Source organism: Akebia trifoliata, unplaced genomic scaffold (genome assembly GCF_017979445.1).
Source record: "Akebia trifoliata isolate Shusen 1 unplaced genomic scaffold, ASM1797944v1 Contig00686, whole genome shotgun sequence".
NCBI classification, from domain to species: domain Eukaryota; kingdom Viridiplantae; phylum Streptophyta; class Magnoliopsida; order Ranunculales; family Lardizabalaceae; genus Akebia; species Akebia trifoliata.
The window spans coordinates 112,128-129,245 of record NW_028237143.1 but is presented as its reverse complement, the minus strand read 5'-3'; the positions used below and the strand labels follow the sequence as shown (position 1 = coordinate 129,245).

The window sequence follows — 17,118 nt, the reverse complement described above, 5'->3', positions numbered from 1 at the left end:
TCCGACTGCGATGAAGAGATCGAGATGGAAACACCTTCAGGTGGAGTTCATCCTCCACCTGATCGAGTTCCTCCACCAGTACCTCCTCCATCTCATGGTTGCCAGCCTAATGATAGAGCCGGGGAAGATTACTCTGGCTCATATAGACGTAATTCACTTCCTTGCATTCATCCCAAATTGCCAGATTATGATGCACTTTCTGCTCGCTTTGAAGCTCTTAAGTTTCGCAAACCATGAATAGAAACTGCAAATTGCTTGAACAGTACCATAATTTTCCTGTTACATTTTATCAACTTAATCTCTATATGATTTTTGAACATGAATAGAAACTACAAATTGCTTGAACATTCATGTAATTTTTTTTGGTCATAGATTCTGTGTGATCTTTATCATGCACGAACAGTACCGTAATTTTCCTGTTACATTTTATCAACATAATCTCCTTATGATTTTTGAACCATTCTGAGCTTGTTGTCTGTCTTCATAACCTTTTCTGATCTCACAAGGTGAAGGCTTTCTTGTTGTTGGTTTGTGTATAGTAAATGTGGTGTGTGTATAGTCAATTTAATTCGTAATCTCTTTGTGTTAATGTCAGTAAGATGTCAGCGCTGGGCTTCACTAATCATCTCTAAAGCTCATCCCATGAGTCTCATCAACTTCTCACCAATTATTTTGGGCGATGTTCAGAGTATGTTTTTTTGTTGAGTTAAAGGAATGTAGAACATTTTCCTTGAAATTTGTAATTTGTTAATCCGATGGTGATCCATTTTTCCGATTGAGAAACCCACTTATAGGGTTGGTCATTTTTTTTTTTTTTTTTTGCTATTAAAAGATCCTTAGCCTTCATTTTGTTGTTTCTTTGATCATATAGGGTGTTCGAGCCTTGCTCTTTAGATTTTTGTTTGATTGTTTTTTGTTCGTCGATTTGAACCTAATCAAACCTGTTCCTTTTTTTTAGTAAGCTTGATTTGTTCTATTTTGGAGTTTTATGGAAATTTATAGGTTTGGGTGATCTATTTTTTGGAGGTTCCTCCCAAATCCTTATTTTATCTGTTTCTAGACCATGTTTTTAATCTAATGGTGTTCAAGATTGTTGTCCCTTCTCTTTCTAATTGTCTTGTTCATTCATCACCAACTTAAGTTTAGTAGTGATAATTTCATGATTTAGTCTCAATCGATCGAAGATAGGATAATACCAATTTCTTGTGAGTCGTCTAATTTATCCATTCTCATCAGTATTGATATGACATTTTTTGTTAGTCTAGTAAGCTAATTCATGTATGCTCCTTGTGCATCCCATCTTACCGCACTCCATCATATCTTTCTATATATCAAGTTTAGTCGCAGTTGAGGATTTGTATTGTGTTGATTGGGTAGGGAAAGTATATCGTCATTCTACTTCTGAATATTGTGCATTTCTTAGAGGCAACTTAGTTTCATGAAGAAGTAAAAAAAACACAACTTGTTTCTTGCTCCAGTGCTAAAGTTGAATACTGAGCCACTGCTCATAGCACATGTAAGATTCTATGGCTTTGATCCGACATTTCTGAGCTAGGATTTTCTAGCAATGGTTTCATGCCTCTTTATTGTGATAATGAGGCCACATAGAAGATTGCTTCTTATTCCATCTTACATGAGAGGACCAAATATATTGAAGTTGAGAAGTCCGCTCTGATGTTGTAATAACAGTTTGTTTGAAGAAAAGCTAATATGATAAGAAAGAGTTAAGAGCACTGCTGGGTCAATCAATAGTTAAAACTAAGTCAGCTATATATAATCCAAAAATAAACCCCAAGATATTAGCTTGGTAGGTGATGAGATGATAATATGCACTTAATTAACAAGTAAAGAGAAATTTCTGGGTCTGAAAAAAAATATATATGGTTATATGTTAAGGAAATAGTAGTTGTTATTCTTCTTGAAACAGCCTAAACATTATATATTTGGTCACATAGAAGATTGCTTCTGATTCCATCTTACATGAGAGGACCAAATATATAACCATATTTTTTATTAACACAAAACATATGTTCCATACTCACCTGTCAAAACAAACGCATGTTGCATATTTTGTTCCTTATCCAAGGTTCATGCAAATTGTTCGCCAAATGATTATTAGTAACCAGTCTTGAAAAGCATATTTTTGTTTGAATATAGTTCAATCTTTCTGAGTGTATCACATAAGCCCCTTTACATCTCTTGAGACATGGTGAGAAGAGAGGAAGGTAAAATTGAAGATCCATTAACATCACCCACAGACACGAAGTGAATCACCATTGACGTAGAAAAACATAATTCAACACCAAATTTAGTCAACTTCATATAAAATAAATTACATCAAAATCACTATATACACTGCTGGAACTAAAATAATTAAAATCTTAATTCAAGGCCAGTGGGATGAAAAAGTAAATTTACTTAAGAACATTGATCTTTGAAAATTCAAGTTTCCCAAACTTGTTAACCAGGAACAAGTATCACAAAAGTAAATAAGGGCTCCGACGGTGTTATCCTCTATACCTTAAAAAAGATTTGGGGCGATGGAAATAAGTGAAATAGCTATTGCAGGGTAATGGGATTAACCTCTCATAAGTAAATTGTAAGAAAGACTTTGATAGCTGAATTCAGTTTTTGACTAAACACCAACAATAGAACACAATTAAACTCGTCGTAAAAGATCAGTTCTTAAAACATTAACCAAAATGCATAATAATAAATTTAGAACAAAGGCTTCTATGAGCACAACTAACAAAAGCGCTACATAAAAATTTCTTAAGAAAGAGAGGGTGTGACCAATATCGGTGGTTGACATTGTAGTCTAGACTTCTCCATGTAGCATGGAAATGGTTCGGCACTGCCATCCTCCAAGTTGAATATGCCCATATCATAACCGCCATGAGCGCTGAACAACTCTCCGTAAAAACAATCATCAGTGAAGTAGATGCAATTTGGTTTACATCCAGGGAAGTCCTTGGCAGAGAGAGACAATGAAGAGTTGTGACCAAGGAACAACATGGAGTCACCTAAGCTTTTCACCTGGACCCACTTCTGACCACTATGATTCAACTTAAAGACTTTGAAGAATAATATTTGACCGAAACCATATGCCTCACCATTTGCATCAATGTGAGCTGGTTGTATGTGCTTAAAGACCAACAAGAGCTCTCCAGATAAATCCACCAAATACTTCTGGTCATAATTATGACATAAATTCACCGGTTGTTTAATAATTCTTTTTTTAGGAGAAGGTCCTGTGACATCGCAAGCAACCACCCTTCCCAAGCAATTCACTGCGTAGAATTGCCCCTTGAAGTATATCATGTCCTCATAGCTTGCAGTATTTTTAGTATCTTCTATTACAGTCCATTTGTCATCTCCTGATCTACAAAAGGCCAATTTGCATGAAAATCCAAATATTGCCATGGCGATAAAATTGTCTACTGTAGGATTTTTGGACAATACAACTTTAACCAAGTAATTTGTTTTCATGTGTGCTTGGCTAGAGGTATTCGTGTACGCGACACCATCAGTTTCACAAATTTGACTTACAAGATATTCATTACCAACTTCGGAGACCCGGAAATCCAATACTTCTGGAAACGTTGTCACTGGTGGGAGTTGAATTTGGGTCCTTGTAAGAGGATTTACTAGTGTGATTGCTGGACGTTCTTCTACAAAAGTCAACCATCCTTCCGAAGATCCACAACAGCGTTTCTCATTGGCCTTGCATAACTCCAACTGATGAACCTTATTATCAGATATACTGAAGAAATCACGATTTGGGGTATTGTTGTCTTTGTTGGGTAGCATCAGCCATGGAGCTTGGCATGGTAAGTGATGACGTGTTCTCCTTGATAAAGTGGATTGCCAGGATTTACAGACAGCGTGAAATCTCACATAATCAGTGTTCATAGTAAACAGCTTGGATATCGCCACTACCAAATCATTGGGAAGATTGGCCCAATCACCCATCAAAGTTTGTTTAATTGGAACCACTGAAACAAGTGAAGAGGGAATTAAATTCCAAACACAAGTTTGATACAAACCACAAATCTCAAAAACGAAATAACGTTAACCCTAGATTAAAATCGAAATAACGTTAACCCTAGATTTCTGATCTCTCTCTCTCTCTCTCCTGCAACATCTAACTTTTATAGATCTCGATAACGCTTACCTTATGTATCTCTGTGATTGAGGATTGGAGGAGATCGATTACAACGATTAGATCGACGAAAACCGTGTGAAGCAGATGAAAAGCACGAGCACAAAGAGAATTTTATAAAGAGGAAAAAAATATAAAAATATATATATACATTACTTAGTACTTACTATTCATGTCTACAACGAATAAGTACTTACTATTCATGTCTACAATGAATCTACGTTGGATTTTAGAGTTCAACAGTGAGATGACGTGGAGGTGTGCACATAACCATTGATTGCTTTTCCACAAATAATCTCGAGGAAAAAATAAACGATTTTGTGCCGTTCCACTTCAGCTCAGTATCCAACACAGTGTCTCGAAAGTCACTTTTGCATTTTTTTTAATTTGCTACTTGGATGTGAAGACTGCCTAAAGGGTCGCACCACAATTATTCTCGAGGGCAGCTCACACCATTGGCAATTTTATTTTGTCTTATATCGGTTAAATATTTTGGAATAAGTTGATTTTTCGTGAGAAGCTTATATTTGTTATTTCGAAGCTTTTAACCCAATAAAAATTTTGGCTATGGTGTAAGTTGCCCTTGATAATAATTGGAGTGCATATAACCCTCCCCCTTCCTATATTCACCAAGTAAGAAGCTCACGTCATATATAGCAGCAGTTGACGAAGTTTCTAATCCTCAACGTCTATCAGAAATAAATAAAAAAATTATATTTTCAAAAATAATAATAAATTATTTTTCTTTCCCAATCCTTTGACCAACCAATTTGGCAATCTAACATCACAACCCTTTAGATTTCATAGAAACCTTTTTTTTAGGGTAATCAGATGGTTAGGCAGAACCCAAATTAGCATTAAAAAAGAAGACCATTACATCAGAAGGAAAGGTTGCCCACCATCATCCCTTTTCCATAATCAAGCTCAACTCCCTACAAATGGGAGGAGAGCACACTAATACATTACAAGAAGAAAATAAACAAACCAAGAAGTCAGCAGCTCGGTAAACCTCTCCAAATTTTAGCTCAATCTGGCAGAAGGACATCCTTTGGGGCAATTGATCTAATGTTGCTAGTCACACTTAAAATTCCATGGGAAGTTCCATCCCTTTTTGGATAGCATGAAGCTCATGGTGCAACACTAAAACCCCTTGACAACATTTGGCATACAACCTAATGACATTCCCACCTGCATCTCTAGTAATCGCTCCATGCCCACCCTATTGCTTTAAAGAAGCCGTCCGTGATCAATTTCCAGACACCTCGAGAAGGAGGGATCCAGTTACAAAATATGGGAATCACATGATAATAGTTAACATTCACTCCCCGTGATTCAAAGAAGGCCCTACTGAAGCTTGAATCCTCAATTTTCCACCAAGTGTCAAGGGCAATCCACTTGACACTATCATAAGCTTACTTTATATCCACCTTCATAATGAATATCAGGTTCCCCTTGTTTTTGTGATAATTTCTGATGATCTCATGACTGAGGAAAATATTGTCTGCTATCTTCTTCCCTTGCAAGAACACTGATTGGCAAGGACTGATAATCTTGGAAGCAACTTTCTTAAGTCTATTGGCTAACACTTTAGAGACGCGCTTGTATATAACATTACAACACAAAATTGGCCGAAAATCATCAAGACTCTTGGCCATCTCCACCTTAGGAATCAAAGTTATTACAGTGGAATTAACTTTTTTTACCAATTTTGCCACTTGTAAAGCAGCTTTGAATAGCCTTCAACATATCAACACCCACTATTTCCAGGTCCCTTGAAAGAATATTAAAGTTGTGAAGCCATCTGGGCCTGGCGCTTTGCTACCCTCCATCTAGAAAAGGACTGACTTGATTTCCTGATGAGTGACCTACTCCCCAACATGGCGATATCTTGTGCATCTATCTGTTCTCTTATTTTGGATTGGTTAATCTCATGGCCATCTTGAACATCATCATCTTGCTTGCCCGGCAATCTAGCAAACTAAGCCATTGTCTCATCATAGAAACTTTCAATTAGAAAAAGGAAAATTGTAATTTCTTTTTATCTTCATCCGAGGTATTGAAAATGGACAGCCGCCCAACTCCATAATTTAAGATTAAAAATCAAATATGAAAATTATTTATTTTTAAAATTTTGTGACCTACATCCCTATGGCATCGGATTATCTCTTTGGATGCTATACAATAAAAAAAGTGTTATCCTAAGAATAATCTTGACCTCTTTTTATTACTATTGCGCATCTCTTTTATCTTAATATATATATTCTTTGTGTCAAAGAGTTATGTATTGAAGCATGTTAAGATTCCAGAGAGCGCTGGTAAGTAATGAGACAAGTTTGTTTTGTCTTTATTCCAAAATTACTCTTTTCCACAAATTATTGATTTTTTAAACAATACATTTAGGGAAATGTAACAAAAAATTATCGTTTTTTCTTTTTTACTTATTACCAAATCATTATTAATTTATATAGTTACTATTGTCACACTAACTTTTACTAACACCACACCAACTGTATGTAATTCTTTGGTGATTAACATAGGAATTGTTGTGGCATTGATAAAAGTTGGTGTGACAATAGTAACTCTCTCAATTTATAAGTATTACCAAATCAATAATGTATTTTGCATGAAAGATCAAATTATCCTCAAAAGTAAATATTAGATTTTCTAACTTGATTTGACTTAGGAGAGATGAGTGAAAATAAAAGTTTCTTTTACAAGCTTTATCATATATTCTTCCTCTATTTTTCTTCTTCTTCCATTTCTTTTATTTTCTTTCTTCAAATTTCTTTTTCTTTTTTCCTTTTTTTTCACTATGCTTCCTCCATTTTTCATTCATGCGGCCTGAGTTTTGACTCCTCGTACAAGTCAAAAGCACTTAAAAAATGTCAATCCATATAGTCCCTTAATGTTATACTCCTAGATTTTATAATAATTCTTGTGCAACTAAGAATTCAAATTTGGACTGATTCGTCCAGCCCACATTAGAAATGAACCCAAACCGAACCTGACTCAAAATTTGCTTGCACCAGCCAAAGACTTTGGTTTTCCAAACCCAAAACCCGTCATCCCAAAAAAGTACAAAATATAAGAAAATTTTCTGGCATGCATGCGTAGCATGAAAGAGTCCGAATTCAATGCACCCAGCGTGGATGATTGAAACCCTCCTGCTACGCCTCAACAGTGCATAAGATCTGAACTCTATGATGAAAAGTCCACATATTTTCATATGTCCCCACGTAAGCAAGGGTACAACCACTTAACCATTAAACCTGAATACATGTTTTCCTGTTTATTGGGCCTTTTAGATTAGAGTAATGATTAAATACCCCCTCCCCGGCCAATCCCATGGTTTATGTGACATGTGCTAGAATTATAGATCTATACACTTCAAGATAAATAACTGCACATATTCTAGCACATGTCACATAAGGGGAATCGATTGAATATGCCACATGAGGGAGACATTTTATCACCAGTCTTTAGATTAGGGTTTAATATAAGCAATTATTTATCCTAAAAAGTATAGATCTACGATTCTAACACATGTCACGTCAGGAGAATTGATTGAATATGCCACATTAGAGAGACATTTTATTACCAATCTTTAGATTAGGGCAAGCATTCACAATTAAATGGTCAACTTCCGTAAAACCCAACAGAAACAAAAGTGTCATGCGGAAAAAAAAAATTCACAATTAATAGGCTAAAACGAAAAGGATTTTAATTTCCATACAACAGTTTGGAGTTGCACTTAGAAACGTATTACACACTAATGATTTTGAATAAGAAATTCACGAGTGGTTGGCATTGTTGCGTATCTCAAGGTATATCCCTTATAGTGATTGTAGTACCCCAGAACCTACCCCTCATTGAAGACTGACCAATCCACGGTCGATTTCTAGGCTTGACATGAGCCTTGTCCTCAAGTCTCTAAAATCCAAAGTTTGTTTTTGAATTATTACCAGAAAACTCAACCAGATAATTAGGTGCCTGCACCATGCCCAACCCGACCTTGGGCATGAAATGCTCAATCCTATCCCAACCCAAGTCGGGTAGGTCAGGTTAATTCATTCCTCATTAATGAGTACTTATAAGCTTTTATATAAAGATAATTGACATGTAAAAAATTTAAAATTTACAATTATTTGTCTTAAAAATGTATTTCAAAATTTTATATACATAAATTTATAAGCAAATTTAAAGAAAAGAATAAGAAGATTAAATAGAATAATTATTTTTATTGTTAATAGAAATTTTCAACAAAAGTAAAACATTTAAAGTTTTAATATAATCATTGTATGTAAGCATTACTAAGAAAGAAATTATTTATTTAATGAAAATAATCACAAATTATTTTCGATATATATAGATGAACAAAAGCATATATATTGAAATACTTTTAAAATTATAATCATTTTATCTTCAATTTCAGGTAAATCGGATTGGCCAATACCTATATTTGAACCCAACTTGAACCCAAAGCCGAACCCAAACTAACTATACTCAGATTTGAACCAAGGTCGGATTCAACCCAACGGATTAGGTTTGGCCCACCCAAGTTACAGTCCTACGTATAAAACACACACACACACACATACATACATACATATATATATATATATATATATATATATATATATATATATGAGTATTTTTCACCACAAACCCAAATTATTTTGTTTTTTCTCCCGTGAGATTTCATTGAAACAAATAAAGATCCAGGTTAAATATAATCATCTATAAGCATCTTAATTACCTTGGTGCATTATTATGCACCTTAATATAATCAACATATTCAGATACTGCCATGCCCTCCTTCAATAGATCGTATGTTCCCAAAGAATGTGCGATTGATTATATCAATTTATACCGATTCCTTTGATCTCGTGACTAGATGGTTAATGGGTAATCGAAAACATCATTTGTGCTTATCGAGTGGTACTACCTTTGTTTTGACAAATTCAAGTTCCAATTGCATGATGTTATTGAAATCAAGTGCTCCTCTTGATTGTTGCATGGGAGAAATGATAAACGATTCAAATTGCCATATACATATACGCATAAAAGATGAGGAATCAATATCCTCAAAGTCAATAAACAATAAACAAACTCAATGTCGTGCTCTATCGGGCTTTAGCCATGGACACAATTGAACCCTAAATTATGATTGGGTCTTTATGGGCCAAGATGAGGTTGATTTTCATCGGTTAGGGATCAATTCCATTTAAATTGTCAGTCTGACCAATTATTCATGTTCGGTCAAATCATTAATACAAACATAATGTAATGTAAAATATATATAAGACATTTATTCTAAGTTTACAATAAAATTTTTAGCGAAAGCATATTATTAAATTTCTATGTATGATAATATGTTTCCACATTCCACATGTAGTTATAAATTGTATGATAATAACAAAAAAGATCTAACACACTATTGAAAAAGATAATTTAAAAAATAATAATAATAATAATAAGTATAGGGTCGGGTTCCGTATACCCCTATTACGACTCACAATGCGACACACCGTTATATCTTATATGGGCAAAAATGTTTGGAATGGACTGATTTTTTGTGAGGATGATCTCTATGGTGAGGAGATCATCCTTGCCAAAAATCAGCTCATTATGAAACCTCTAACCCCATGTTTACAAGTTGAAAATTTTTAGACCGTCCAGTTTTTGTAAATCAATTTTGATGGTGTTAAAAGTTTTGGAATGGGATGATTTTTTGCCAGGATAATCCCCTCATCACAGAGATCATCCTCACAAAAAATCTGCCCATTCCAAACATTTTTTCCCATATAAGACAAAATGGTGTGTCGCAATGTGAGTCATAATAGGGGTCGTAATAACACTGTCCATAAGTATAACATCAAATCATTATCATCAAATCTTACATTAAACTGTAAATTAAAGCACAAGCACCAAAAGGTTATAGAAATTAATCATAGGCCTAAAAAAATGGGTTATTTTTATCACTAAAAAAAAAAGTGTTTAAAACATAAAAAAACAATTTTTTTTCTTTAAGTTGGTATTTCTTATTATTTTAATTGTTTGAGATACAAGAAGAATTCTTCGAATAACTAGGAACTCGTTCTTTTCAAAAAGATTAGAGAGCGTACTGTACTCTTGGCATTACTTGTAAGGACATTTAAGGGTGGGAAGAAGAATTTCTTCCCGCCACTTCCTCGCTGAGTCATTCCCAATGGTCTCCTTTTTTAGCACATGTAATCCAGACGGTGAATGCACATGTTTTTGGGTTTCCGAAATAATATTTTGCCTGCCCCATCCACCATAGGTGGTAACCTCGGATTCGATTTTTTGGAATAAAGAAAATAAAAATAAAAATAAAAACATTTGGTGTGTGCCCTCAAGTGTGAGGGGCTTTCGATATAGGTTCAAATCATTGAGGGCACCCTTATGAAGAAGGGGCCCTTGGGTGATTTAGACCATAGTGGTGTGTGCAAAAGTATAGAGAAGGGGAGAGTAGAGGAGGGAAGTTGAGGGGGGTGTTCTTGGTCCAAACCCACCTTGTTCCTTCATTGACTTCCTTTGACCTTCCTTGCTTGATTTGTTTGAGAGAAGTTTGAGAGTTGGGAGTTGAGAGTAGAGGTAGTAGAATTGGTTAAGAGAGAAAGGTTGAGAGAGTGGTTTCTTTTTTATCTTTTAGAGGGTTGGAGGTGGGATTTTTCATTAGGGATTGAGAGTTGAGAATGGTGGGATTTTTATAGAATTTGTGAATTATTTTGAGGGGTAGAGTTGGGTGAAAATAATGAGAAGTGGTAGAATGGTGTGAGGTTTAAGATAAGGGTATGTGTAAATTGATGGGGTTTGAGGGGTATTTGTGTAAGAAGGTTAAATGGGTGAGTTTTTACCCAAATGGTTTGGATCTAACCCAACCCATTTGGGTTGAGTGTTTGGTGAGGTGAGTTTAAGATGGTGGTTGTGATAAAATGGTATTTGATTTAAGAGAGTGGAGGATTTAATGGGGTGGTTGATGATATTTTGGGAGAGTGAAGGAGATGATGACATGTGTCAAAGTGGGTGGAAATGAAGGGTTGAGATGAGTTGATATGAAAGGATGAGTGTTTGATTTGAGATGATAGGTGTAGGTGTAGATTGTAGAGATGGGTTTTGTAGGGAATGATGGGGGTAGATTAGGGGAGGGTGATATGTTATAAGTGTTTGATTTGAGAGAATGGATAGGATAGGTTAGGGTAGGGTTATGGGTTGAATTAATTTTTGGAAGGAAGTAATGGAGTTGGTTGGTTGATTGGATGAGGGAGGTGAGATGGGGTGATGACATGTGTCACACCTTGATGATTGTGGTGATTGGTTGTGATGTTGGATTGGGTTGAGTTGGATTTGGGTAATGAATTGGGCTTTGGGAAATGAATTGGACTTTGGGTTTTGGGCTTTGGTAATGGATTGAGTTGAGTTGGATTTGGGTAGTGGGTAAGATAAGAGTGGGTTTGGGAATTGAGTTGAGGAGTGTAGAAGAATGATAAAAGAAGATTTTTAAATTAGAATTTTCCTAAAAAAGTTGATATTAATTAAAATCTCTTAGATCCCCACTATATAAGAAATTGATAGTTTTAAAAAAATCAATTACTCTTTGTCTCCATCCCAGTCGTGTTGAAACTTAAAGGTAAAATAAGATAAAAATAAAGCTCCTTGCCCTTCTTTGTTAACAAAAGTTTATATAAAAAAAAATCCCACCTGCCTTAGAGATCTCTAAAAGAAAATTAAAGAAATCCTATCGTTTTTACCTAATTTCTTCTCACACAAGTTTTTAACTTGCTTCTTTCTCTCTTCCGAGTGTGAGATACTACAAAACACACACACCACACACACACACACACACACACACACACACACACACACACTCACTCACTCACTCTCTCTCTCTCTCTCTCTCTCTCTCTCTCTCTCTCTCTATCTATATATATATATATATATATATATATATATAACAATGTAAAAGCTAGTTTGAAATTAGATTTGATTTAAAGCATAGAGACGCAAATAGAATAATTTTATTAATATTAATTTAATTACAAATATTTTAATTGATCTTTCTCTCATCATCTTCATTTTTCATCTATTCAATTTGTTTACTTTTTTATTACATGCCATAAGACTAGTGTCCAAGGAGGCAGTGCAACACGGCTCATTTTTAATTCCATTAGAGTAAAATGAGTGCGATTTTGTTGACGGGCATATTGTTGATGTATAGTAACCACGCAATCCTATTGGAGGATTGCTTAGAATATTTTTGCAGTAGTCCCTCATCTTAATTTGGTTTACAATCCTTATATTTTTTATTAATTAAATTCAAATCCAAACACGCCATTTTCAATTGAAATAGCAAAACACTTGTCTTACTAACATAATAAGATTTTAATAGTTACTAATGGTCTTTTTACTCATATGGATAACCACATCACTCGTCCAACACTACCACAGCCCTCTAAATTTCATGGAAAGCCTCAGATAAAAAATAATAATAATAATAATTCAAGAAATAATTTTTTTTTTAGCTTGATGTAAGTTTTTGAAAATTATTGAACTTCCAAATAACTCTTAAACTTAAAATTGAAATACAACAGTGAAAAATAATTTTTTTGGGGATTTATTTTTCTCAAGTTCATATACTTTTGTCCTCGACAATATTGAAGTATTCGATCCTGTTTTTAGATGTCAAAAGGTGAGCTTAAGATTAGTCGAAACCAATAAAATATTTTAGAAAAGTATTTTTCTCATTAATTTAGTAAGATTTAAAATCTTACTAAGGATCATTGAGCTCAAATGGATTATCAAATTGGCAATCCAAAACTAAGGTTTCTGATCCTGGAAAAAAAAATTAATAATTTATGGAAAAAAAATTATATATTTTTTAATGAAAATGATTTCCTCGAAAAATTCAGATAAAAATAATAATAATAAATGAAAAATATTTTTTCTAAATAACTTGCAAAAATAAAAAAGAGGTGTTTCAACTATTTACTATGAGAGATATTTTAAGAAAAGGGCTACTGACATCCCAACTATTACTTATTACATCCCAATTACTTAAATTAATTATCACACCCCAATTAAAGATCAAAACACACTCTTCAAATATTACTATGGTTTGCCTCAAATTACAATCTCATCATAATAAAATATTATAGCACTCATTCAAACAATTTCAATAGCATTTTACAATTAAAAAAGGTTCATATAAAATCCTAAACCTAAAACAAAAAAATCTAAAGAAAAATAAATGAGAGTTTCTATTGACGCTCCAACTTTTACTTATTTTCAACCATTCACCTATTTTCTTTATTTATTACTAATGTTTGCTTCTAATTACAATCTCAACATAATAAAATATTATAGCAATCATTCAAACAATTTCAATAGTTTTTTACAATTAAAAAAAATATTTTATGTAAAATCTTAAACCTAAAACAAAAGAATCTAAGAAAAAAAAAATGAGAGTTTCTATTAGCACTCCAACTTTTACTTATTCTCAACCATTCACCTATTTCTTTATTTATTATTAAGGTTTGCCTTAAATTATAATCTCAACATAATAAAATATTATAGCACCCATTCAAATAATTTTATTAGTAGTTTTTTACAATTTAAAAAGGTTCATATAAAATCCTAAATCCAAAACAAAAGAAAAGAAAAAAAAAATGAGAGAGTTTGTATTGGCAACTCAACTTTTACTTATTCTCAACCATTCAATTGCTTTCTTTATTTTTAATTGGGGTGTAATAAGCAAAAATTGGGGTGCCAATAACAACTATCTTAAAATATCTCTCATAGTAAAAACTCGAAATACCTCATTTTATTTTTGCAGGTTAATTAGAAAAATATTTTTCATTTATTATTATTTTTTTTTTCATTTTTTATTTGAATTTTCAAGGAAATCATTTTCATTCAAAAAGCATAATTTGTTTTACATAAATTACTTTTTTTATATTTTCATAATAAAAAACCTTGGTATTGGATTGTCATTTTGGTAATTCATTTGAACTCTACGACCCTTAGTAAGATTTTAAATTTGACTAAATTAATAGGAAAAGTACTTCTCTAAAATACTTTATTGTGTCCAAGTAACCTTGGACTCACCTTATGCCATCAAAAAACATGATTAGATACTTCAATATTATAATGGACAAAAGTATATAAACTTTGAAAATACAAATCTCAAAAAAATATTTATTTTTCACCGTTATATTTCAATTTCAAGTTTGGGGGTTATTTGAAAGTTCGGTAGTTATCAATTTTCAAAAACTTGGGTCAAGCTCAAGAAAAAAAATTTGTTTCTTGAATTTTATTTTTTTTATCTGAGTTTTTGATAAAACTTAAAGGGATGTGGTAGTGTTGGATTGGTGATGTAATTATCCATATGAGTAAAATGACTCTTAGTAAAGATTAAAATCTTAGTACATCAGTAAGACAAGTGTTTTGCTATTTCAATTGAAAATGACGATCTTTAGATTTGTATTTAATTAATAAAGAGTACAAGAATTGTAAAAGAAAAATTAAGGTGGAAGGACTGCTGTTAAAAAAATTCAAACAATCCTCCAATAGGATTGCGCCGTCACTATGCATCAACAATATGGGCGTCAACAAAATCGCACTCGAGTAAAACCTGCCCACTCGACATCAACATCAAGGTGTACGCTTAGTCTAAATTTAAGTGCTTTTCAATGCACGTGGAAGCATCCTGCTGTTTCATCAGAAATTTCTTAACAGCAGATTCGTACACGTGGGAGATATTTATTTACGTACAGTTGTTTTTTTTTTTTTTGCCCCCACAAACTCCTGCTTGGCACGTCAAGTATACAAAGGTAGTTTTGTAACAAACAAAGTACTTTTGTAAAAGGTGATGATATACGAACTAGAAAGTCTTAACTTCATTAATACCCGGCTGATGTGGCAAAGACATGGAATCATAAATCTTTATCTTCGGGAAACACAATCATATATCTTTCATGAAGATGTATAATAGTGTATCCCAAGGAAAAAATCTATGTTTTCATGTTGCATCAGCCGAGTATCCACCGAGTCTCTTTAGAAAATCATTACTGATTTGTAAATTAGGAATAACATTCAATACATGTGGGTACATGTGAGTGGTGGATCCCAAATATTTGTGAGCACCATGAGCAAAAAAATTCTGTCACACAAAAAAGAAGCCTGAATTTTTAGATCCCACTATTCAGTGGGTCATAGTATATTCTGAGTTCTTTTTTTCTCACGGTCCCACAAATATTTGACATGCGGTGTAAATGACATCAATAATAAGAGATAAAATTTCTCTCCTGCCACGGTGGAAAGCGAAATGATCTTTGATTGGATCATCTTGTGGCATTCAAAAACATGATCCGATGCCTTGGGATTTAAGAGGACAAAATTCTATGAATTTTATAAAAAAAATTATTTTTCACCATTCAATTTTAATTTTAAATTTGCATACTCAATAGCCATCCATTTTCAATTCCATAAATCAAGCTCGAAAAACATTTTCTTTTAATATGTGGCTTGGAATCTAGCCACAACATAATCTAACAGAATTGTGGGCAACACTCAAATTTGAAGATGAAACAAAACCTCTTGCTTTATTTGGCATAAACAACAAAATGAACGTTTCTTCCTTCATTTTCAGAGAATCTAACTCAACTTCTTAGAAATTCTCATGGTACTTTTTTGTAAATGATCTTGGAAACTTTGATAGATATTTTAAAAGCTAGAACTAGAGGGTGGTTGAAAGTTAGGATCATTGAGTCCTTTGCTTTGATAAGGGAGTTCTTGGTTGGTGAGGGTTTATGGAGATGGGAAGAGGTGGCAACTAGTTGTGTGGATATAGTTCTTGAAAAATGGAGTCTTAGAAAATAAGGAAACTGGAATTCCTTATTTTAAGGCATGAATAATAATGCTAAGATTTTATTTGCCCCTAATTTTAGAAGAGTTTGTTGATGGATTGCAGATAAACAACTTTAAGATACAACAAACGTGCAATGAGAACTTAGAAGCAACATTCTAGAGAATGTTCTCCTTAAAATTCTCTTACAGAAAGTATGTCTTCTCCAATTAAGTAGTTTGAAAATATAAAAAATTAAGCACTTATTGAGTTCTTGAAAACTTCAATAATTTGGCTTACTTGATCATCCAATTATGAAAACTAAAATGTCTTTACAAATAAACATTTAGCAAGTAGATGTGTGCATTCATAAATAACTATTAGAACAAATCCTAAGATTCGAAGTATAAATTAACAAGAACACAGGAATCTCATAAGACACAAGATATATGTGGTTCGATCAAAGTATCGACCTACTTCCACGGGCAAAAATGACGATTTCACCATATTAATAAAAAAATAACTGAGTTACAATTTCTTTCTGTCTCTCGTATATCTCTTACACTCTTTTAGGATTTCATCTATTATCCTTTATATACTTAGGGTTATAAAGAGGTTAAACGGGGGGTCCAATATTTTTGGTCAGGACTTCGCGTAGGACCCCCGATGATGGTAGGGCAACTTTATACATTACCAATTAAACGGATTATGCAGGTCGTTAACGGATCATCAAAAGATCCGAGTTGAATCCACGACAACTCTCCATATATAAGAATAAAAGGCATAACCCAACAATAACTAATAAATGTATCCATTAATGGTTGGTGAAAAAAATGTATTTATTCACGTATAACCAAAAGGTGTATCCATGAATGAATTGCCAAAAGGTGTATCCATACATGAACAGCTAAAGATAAGCATTCGTTGCCCCATGTTATCAAAACGCAGCCCACCTAAAAGAAGCCAAATGAGTTCATTAGGTAGTTTCTCATTGAACCATTCAGGCCCAATTGGTAATAAGATGTCGAGTGGGTTTATTTAATCTCGGCAATCACTTATCAATAGCGGTGTGCTTTGAGAAAATGGGGATGCA

General features: G+C 33.4%; 1 protein-coding gene across 1 annotated transcript; it reads right to left on the bottom strand.

Moving 5' to 3' along the window:
- Positions 1-2,597: 2,597 nt before the first annotated feature.
- Positions 2,598-4,321, bottom strand: LOC147381172 (F-box protein SKIP23-like). The gene is made up of 2 exons (XM_086430770.1): positions 4,175-4,321; positions 2,598-3,995 (listed from the first exon to the last, which is right to left on the bottom strand). Exon 2 carries the CDS (start codon positions 3,970-3,972, stop codon positions 2,773-2,775), a length of 1,200 nt encoding a protein of 399 aa, XP_086286896.1. The 5' UTR covers positions 3,973-3,995; positions 4,175-4,321; the 3' UTR covers positions 2,598-2,772.
- Between the last annotated feature and the right edge of the window lie 12,797 nt (positions 4,322-17,118).

Bases quoted from the DNA above. Each gene is read 5' to 3' on its own strand.
- LOC147381172 (XM_086430770.1), bottom strand. From the start codon at position 3,972: ATGGGTGATTGGGCCAATCTTCCCAATGATTTGGTAGTGGCGATATCC.